Here is an 8,269-nt window from a genome sequence, read left to right as displayed (position 1 = left end):
CAAATACCAGCTGAGACCCCAAGGACCAAATAAGGGACCCCAAAATCAGCTGAGGTTCCAAGGAACACCCCAAATACCAGCTGAGACCCCAAGAACCGAATGAGCCACCCCAAAACCCAAATAAGGGACCCCAAAACCACCTGAGGTTCCAAGGAGGATCCCAAATACCAGCTGAGACCCCAAGAACCGAATGAGCCACCCCAAAACCCAAATAAGGGACCCCAAAACCACATGAGGTTCCAAGGACGACCCCAAATACCAGCTGAGACCCCAAGAACCGAATGAGCCACCCCAAAACCCAAATAAGGGACCCCAAAACCACCTGAGGTTCCAAGGAGGATCCCAAATACCAGCTGAGACCCCAAGAACCGAATGAAGCACCCCACAACCCGACCGAAGACACCCCAACAGCCAGACCCCAGCCGCGCTGCGCTCCTGTTTATTGCTGGGTACGAAGCTTCACAGTTCGGAGTCGCCGTCACCACCCGGGGCGGGGGGCGACCGCCCCGCCGAGCGTCCCCCCGGCCCCCCACCCCCCGAACCGCCCGGTGCGGGCTCAGTCGGCGCCGTCGATGTGCAGGGGGGCGCGGGGGGCGCAGGGGTGCCCGTTGAGCTGGGCGGGCGCCGGTACCGGGCTCTTCTTGGGGAGCAGCGGGCAGGCGGCGCCGCCGGGGCAGGCGCGCTTGGGGCTGGGCGGCGGCCGCTGCATCTTGTGCTCCAGCAGCATGTGGTTCTGGGGGGGCAGCCCCAGGCAGGCCCTGGGGGCGCGCACGGGGGTCAGGGGGGAGCCCCCCGGGGTGGGGGGGGCAGGGGATGCGGGGAGGGGGGTGTGGAGGGGGTGGTCGTGGCGCTGGGGGACAACAGGGGTGGCATCTTCGGGTGTGGAGTGGTGGGAGCAGCTGGAACGGGAGTGGGGACCCCCCCGCTGGTGGCCAGATCTGTGGGGTTTGGAACCCACCGGAGCTGGGCACCCCCAGGCACTGGGAACCCCAAAGGCACTGGGAACCCCGAGGTTTGGGAGTGACGGGCACTGGGAACCCCGAGGTTTGGAGGTCACGGGCACTGGGAACCCCAAAGGCACTGGGAACCCCGAGTTTTGGGGATCATGGGCACTGGGAACCCCAAGGTTTGGATCACGGGCACTGGGAACCCCAAAGGCACTGGGAACCCCGAGTTTTGGGGATCATGGGCACTGGGAACCCCAAGGGCACTGGGAACCCCAAGGTTTGGGGATCACGGGCATTGGGAACCCCAAAGGCACTGGGAACCCCGAGTTTTGGGGATCATGGGCACTGGGAACCCCAAGGGCACTGGGAACCCCAAGGTTTGGGGGTGACGGGCACTGGGAACCCCAAGGTTTGGATCACGGGCACTGGGAACCCCAAAGGCACTGGGAACCCCGAGTTTTGGGGGTCACGGGCACTGGGAACCCCAGGGTTTGGATCACTGGCACTGGGAACCTCAAGGGCACTGGGAACCCCAAGGTTTGGATCACTGGCACTGGGAACCCCGAGTTTTGGGGATCATGGGCACTGGGAACCCCAAGGTTTGGGTGTCCCTGGCACTGGGAACCCCGAGTTTTTGGGATCACTGGCACTGGGAACCCCAGGGTTTGGATCACTGGCACTGGGAACCCCAAGGGCGCTGGGAACCCCAAGGTTTGGGGGTCACGGGCACTGGGAACCCCGAGGTTTGAATCACGGGCACTGGGAACCCCAAGGGCACTGGGAACCCCGAGGTTTGGGTGTCCCTGGCACTGGGCACCCCGAGTTTTGGGGATCACTGGCACTGGGCACCCCAGGCCTCATGCTCCAGCCCCCCCCGGGATTTGGACACCCCACGGTGGGCGCTGGGACCCCCGGGCACCCTGGGCACCCCACGCTGGGACCCCCTGCGGGCACGGGGGCGGCGGCACTTGGTGGCCGCGGGTACCTCAGAATGTTCTCGATGCAGCTGCGCTGGCGGAAGAGCGCGTTGACCACGGGGGAGCCCTCGGGCACCAGCGGGGCCTTGCAGAGGAAGGCGAGGATGGAGAGGACGCTGTGGAAGCCCTGGAACTCGGGGTCGGCCTCGGTGCAGAAGGAGATGCGCTGGCACAGCTCCGTCAGGATGGCCAGGTCCAGGATGATGGGGCTGGCCAGCAGCGAGTCCTGCGGGCAGCAAAGGCTCAGCGGCCACGGCGGCACCGAGGGGACAGCGCGGGGACAGCCGGGGGACAGCCGGGGGACAGCTGGAGCCGGGGGACAGCCCGGGACAGTCTGGGGACAGCCAGGGGGACAGCCGGGGGACAGCCCGGGGACAGCCGGGGGACAGCCCGGGGGACAGCCGGGGGACAGCCCGGGGACAGCCTGGGGACAGTCTGGGGACAGTCTGGGGACAGCCGGGGGACAGCCCGGGGACAGGCGGGGGACAGTCTGGGGACAGCCGGACAGCCCGGGGACAGGGGGGGGACAGCCCGGGGACAGGGGGGGGACAGCCCGGGGACAGCCCGGGGACAGCCGGGGACAGCCGGGGGACAGCCCGGGGGACAGCCCGGGGTACAGCCCGGGGACAACCCGGGGACAACCAGGGGACAGCCCGGGGACAGTCTGGGGGACAGCCCGGGGGACAGCCCGGGGACAGCCCAGGGACAGCCCAGGGACAGCCGGGGGACAGCCCGGGGACTACCAGGGGACAGCCGGGGGACAGCCGGGGGACATCCCGGGGGACAGCCCGGGGACATCCCGGGGACATCCCGGGGACAGCCCGGGGACAGCCGGGGGACAGCCGGACAGCCCGGGGACAGCCCGGGGACGCCCTGGTGGCCCGCACGCACCTCGCAGGTGTTGTGGATGACGATGGTGTTGGTGCCGCCCATCATGATCTCGGACGTGTACTCATCCAGCGCCCGCTTGCTGTCCCCCACGTAGGGCACGTACTTGATCACCACCTGCCAAAGCCACGTCCCCGTCACCCCCGCTGTCCCCTCCGGGCGTGCGGGACCCCCCCACACCCCCAATCCACTCACGCAGTGGTCGGGCTTGTCCTGGGGGCCGTAGAGGACGGGGTTGGCCTGGACCGTGTCGTCCACCACGTTGCTCTTGGAGATCTCCTTGGAGCGGAACTGCTGCGGCGCCGACAGGTTCTTCCCGTCGTTGTTGCCCAGGTGGTTGTAGCTCACGATGGACTTGGTCTGGGCAGGGGGCACGGGCAGGTCACCCCCTGTCCCCTGCAGGTGGGGACACCCACAATTGAGCCCCCCACGTACCTTGAGCCCGGCGCCCACCAGGAAATCCACCAGCACCGACTTGAGCTTGGTCTGGCCCGACTTGAAGTCGTCGCCGCCGATGAAGACGCGGCGCTGGGCGGCCAATTCCACCGCGCCGGGCACGAAGGTGTTCTGGGGGGAGCCGTTGATGTAGGCGCAGCCCTCCAGGATGCTGGCCACGGCGAACAGCGTGGACGGCGACACCTCCAGGCCTCGCTGCGGGGACACGGGGCGGCTCAGCGACACCGCGGCGCTGCCGCCACCCTCCCGAGGGTGTCACCCTCCCGCCGCCCCCCTGACCTCGATGGCCCTCAGCAGGTTGTCGGCGGTGTCGTTGAGGCCCGGCACGATGTCGCAGAACCTCTCCGTGTTGGCCGTCCACAGGACGATGACTTTGTCCACCCCGCTGCTCTCCTTGAAGTCTCGGATGTCCCTGCGGATCTGCTCCACCTGGGAAAATGCCGAGGGGGTGGGGGACGCGTCAGCTCGCTGTCACCTCCCCCGCGTCCCTTGTCCCCTCCCCTGCCCCGCCCTGCCGGGACCTGCTGGGCCATGGAGCCGCGCAGGACGTTGTCCGCCCGCTCCTCCTGGTTGGCGGCGATGAACTCGGGGATGTAGATGGAAGGACGGGGCTTCATCTTCTCCATGTGCGGCCACAGCTGCTCCTGCAGCGGCCACTCCAGCACCTCCGCCCGCCTCATGGCCTCCGCCAGGTTCAGCGAGGAGATGTCCCAGCCTGGGGGACACGGGGTGACCCAGGTGCTCCTCGGGGTGCCCCGCGCCGCCGGGGGGTCCCCCCCGTGTCCCACCTACCGTCGAAGACGATGTCGTTGGGGTGCACCATGGGCAGCAGGTCCCGGAAGGGCACGTAGACATCACCGGCGGGGCCGGTGCCCAGGCACACGGTGGAGGCTTGGAGCAGGGAGCCGTAGTAGTTGGCTGTCTGGGAGGGGACAGGCGGGATCAGGCGCTGGTGGGGGGCAGAGGGGGCCCCGCACCCCCAGAGTGGGGGGGCTGGGGCCGCAGAGCCCCTCTGCACGGGCAAGGAGGAGATTGGGGTGCAGGACACTGGTGCAGCTGAGCTCGGTGTCCCCATCCCTGTGGGATGACCCCAGGACCTCACTGGGGTCCTTCTGGGGGCACCCCAGGGACACGGCCCTGGCAGGGGTGACACTGAGGACACCCACCTCGCCGGGGTCACATTGAGGACACCCATGCCGCTGAGGTCACTCTGGGGACACCCTCTCAATTGGGGTCACTCTGGGGACACACCTTTTGCAGGGACCCTGCTGGGGACACTCACCTGGCTGGGATCAGGTTGGGGACACCCCCCTGCTGGAGTGACACTGGGGACACCCCTCTCACTGAAGTCACACTGGGGACAACCCCCCTGCTGGAGTGACACTGGGGACACCCCTCTCACTGAGGTCACACTGGGGACACCCCACCTCACTGGGATCTCTCTGGGGACACCCACCTTGCAAGGGTGACACTGGGGACACCCCTCTCACTGAGGTCACACTGGGGACACCCCCCCTGCTGGAGTGACACTGGGGACACCCCTCTCACTGAGGTCACACTGGGGACACCCACCTCACTGGGATCTCTCTGGGGACACCCACCTCGGAGGGGTCACACTGGGGACACCCACCTTGCAAGGGTGACACTGGGGACACCCACCTTTCAAGGGTGACACTGGGGACACCCCTCTCCCTCAGGTCACTCTGGGGACACCCACCTTGCTGGGGACACCCACCTTGCGCCCCGTCTTGGTCATCCAGGAGAGCCCCAGCCTGTTGGCCAGCACGGCCGCTGTCACCGTGGTGCCGTTGTTGCCCCCCCAGCCCACCAGCATCACCCCCAGGCGCGGCACCTGCCGGCCGGTGCGGAAGGTGAAGCGGGTGGAGCACGGCCGCACCTGGGGACAGAGAGAGGGCACAGCTGGGGACAGCGGCGACGAGCAGAGCCCTCCCCAACCCCCCGGCGCCCCTGCCCACCTTGGTGACGCCGTTCTCCTTGCAGACGTGCACGGTGCTGTAGGTGTACTTGGCCTCGATGAAATCCTTGCTGTAGGTGACGTCGGGGCTCTCCACGAGGAATGGCTCTGCCATTGTTCCTGGAGCTGCAATGGCAGGAAATGGGTGTCAGCGCCACCGGCCGCCCCCCCGGCCCTCCCCGCGCCCTCCGCCCTGCTGGGACGTGGCTGTGCCGCCCGTGGGGACCTTGGCTCCCTGCCCCGCAGGGTGGCGGTGGCGCTGGGACGGTCGCTGCAGCCCCTTCCCACCCGTGTCGTGGGACGGGGGGGTTTGGGGGCACAGCCTCACCCCAGGGAGGGCCCAGAGGGGGGCACGGTCCTGCTCAGGGCAGGCAGGGACTGTCCCTGGTGTCCCCTGGCTGGGGGTGGCACAGCAGGGACTAGGGATGCTCCCAGGGGACAGGGGTGGCCCTGCACGCCGCGGGGCCTGGGGGTGCGGGGGACGTGGGAACTGCCTTCCCTCGGTCCCTGGGGGTGACAGAAGTCGCTTCCAGGTGACGTGGGGACAACCCTGGACCTTGGGGTGGCGCACAGAGGACACGGGGACCAGGGGTGTCCCTGCTCCTGAGGGTGTCAGAGCGTGCAGGCGACATGGGGACAGAGGCTGTCCCAGCTCCCAGGCATGCAGAGAATTTGGTGGCAGGGGAGGTCCCTCCGCCCTGGGGTGACAGATGGAGCAGGGGACGTGGGGACCAGCGCTGTTCCCACTCCCAGAGTGGTCCCAGGGGACATCGCGACCAAGACTGCCCAGCTCCCAGGGGTGGCAGAGGGGACACGGGGACAGAGGCTGTCCCAGCACCCCGGGGTGGCTCAGGGGACGTGGGAACGAGGACTGTCCCTCTCCAGCGGAAAGGGCACTTGGGGACAGCGGGTGTCCCAGCGCCCCGGGGTGCCGGGGGACACCGCGCCGAGGGCACGGGGGGACACGGACCCGCAAACCCGAAGCCCTCCGGGGGTCAGCCCCGCCCCGCCGCCGGCACTCACCGGACCGGGCCGCGCCGGGCGCGCAGGAGCCGGAGCCGGTGTCTGAGTCTGTATCGGTGCCGGTGCCCGGTGCCCGGTGCCAGTGGTTGTGCCCGGTGCCCGTTGTCCGGTGGCGGTACCCTGTGCCCGGTGTTCGGTGCCCAGTCCCGACAGCCGGTGTCCGCTGTTCAGTCTCCGGTGTTCAGTGTCCGCTGTTCGGTGCCCGATGTTCGGTGCCCCGTGTCCGGTGTCCCGAGTCCGGTGTCCGGTGCTGCCCCGCGGGGACGATGCGATCGCGCTGCGGCCGCCCCGGCTCCCGCCGCTTAATCGGCTCCGCGGCCCCGCCCCGGCCCCGCCCCCACCCGGCCCCGCCCCCCGCACGTGCCCACCGGCACCGGCAGCCCCGGACCCCCCGGACCCCCCCGACCCCCGGTCCCGGGACACGTGCGGGGCTCCCCGGACCACGCCGGCCGCTCGTACCGGGGGGGCGGCGGGAGGTGACGGGCGGGAGGGGGAAGCGGCCGCTGACCCGGGAAGGGGAAGTGTCGCCGGGGCCGGTCCCGGGCCGGGACCGGGGGTCCCGCCGCCGCCTTCCGGCCATTGACAGCCCCGGGCCGGCGGCTTCCGGCGCCCGGGACCCGCGGGCGCCTTCCCACGGCGCCGCTCCCACGGGACTGCCAGCCCGGCACCGGCACCGGCACCGCGCTGCCCCCGGCAGGGGCACCCCGGCACCCCTCGGCCCCTGTTATCCCGCTGCTGCACCCCAAAAATCACGGCACCCCGGAGCCCCCGGCGTGGTCACCCCGAAGGTCGCGGCACCGCACAGCCCCTGGCAGGGACACCCCAGAGCCCCCAAAAATCACGGCTGGCTGGAGCCCCGGACCGGAGCCCGGGAGGGAGCACCCCGGAGCCCCCAGCGCCCACCCCGCGGGCGCTGCCGGGGGGCACCGACCCCCGTGTGAGGCCGCACCCCCCGCGTGGGCCCGGGGAGCGCGGGGAGCGCCCGGGGCCGGCGCAGAGAAAGGGGTCGTGGCCGCCCCCCCCGCTGGCGGCCCCCGGGGTCCCGCTGCCTTTCAATGGCCCGCCCCGCTTCAAAGGGGCCCCCGGAGCCGCAGCAACGCCCCGGCCCCCTCCCCACCCTCGCTCCCCGCAGACACGGCGAGGACAGCTCTGCCCTCCTCCGCCACCCACCCCGCTCCTCGGGGCTCGCTGCCATCGCCACCCAGCCTCCGGCACGCAGCGGGACGGGACCCACCGGGACCGACCCCGGAGGGCACCTGCGGCCGGGCGGCCGCGGGGAGAGGCGGCGGTGGAGGGCACGGCGGTGCCGGGGGGCCGCGTCCGGCCCCTCGGCCATGGAGGAACAATGATCCCTTGGTGCCGGGCTGGAGGACAAAACGAGCCCCGCGCTGGAATGCCAGTGCCTCAGCAAATTATTCAAACAAAAATAACATTTCTTTGTACAATAATCCTGGGGCGGGGAGGGTCCGGGCAGCGCTGCCAGGGGCCCAGAACTGGTATTTTTCCACTGCTTTCCTCTTTTTTTTTTTTTTTTCTTTTCCCTTATTTTTTTACTTTTTTTTTCTTCGCCCCCCTCCCATAACTCCCACCATTGTTCCTTCCCCCACTCCCTTCCCACTCCTCCCACGCTCGGCACCGCATGAGCGGGGCTCCCTTGTTCCCGCTCGCCCAACGCGTCCATGGGCCGGGAGCCCGGGCCGGCCGCCCAGTGCCTTCGCTCCCCAGCTGCCGGGGGCTGGCCGGGGGCCAGCGGAGCCGCAGCGGAGCCATAGCGACCGGCCCCGCTCCCCCAGCAATGGAGCCCACCCCCCGCTCCCAGCGGACCCCCCGCCCCAGCCCCGGCACGGCTATCCAGGCCACGCAGCCCCCCCGGGGGCTCCCAAACTCGTTCTCAGCAGGTTCAGGGGCTGCTCCTGCGGCAGCCGGAGATGCTGCGAGTGCTGGACGGGCTCGGTTCGGGGGTCTTGCCTCTTGTCCCCCCCCGCTACAGGTCGGGGTCGACC

At 69.9% G+C, this 8,269-nt stretch overlaps 1 protein-coding gene across 1 annotated transcript; it reads right to left on the bottom strand.

Moving 5' to 3' along the window:
• Positions 1-227: 227 nt before the first annotated feature.
• Positions 228-6,440, bottom strand: ISYNA1 (inositol-3-phosphate synthase 1). Its single transcript, XM_084221241.1, is given in 12 exon segments — positions 228-586; positions 588-758; positions 1,933-2,150; positions 2,816-2,929; positions 3,008-3,172; positions 3,248-3,463; positions 3,548-3,697; positions 3,790-3,983; positions 4,061-4,190; positions 5,004-5,165; positions 5,245-5,369; positions 6,267-6,440. Coding segments are annotated over 11 exon segments (1,761 nt in total). The 5' UTR covers positions 5,359-5,369; positions 6,267-6,440; the 3' UTR covers positions 228-459.
• Between the last annotated feature and the right edge of the window lie 1,829 nt (positions 6,441-8,269).

This window comes from Fringilla coelebs (genome assembly GCF_963513975.1).
Source record: "Fringilla coelebs genome assembly, chromosome: 24".
In the NCBI taxonomy this organism is placed as follows: Eukaryota; Metazoa; Chordata; class Aves; order Passeriformes; family Fringillidae; genus Fringilla; species Fringilla coelebs.
The sequence above is the reverse complement of the archived record's forward strand: the minus strand, read 5'-3'. Positions and strand labels throughout refer to the sequence as shown.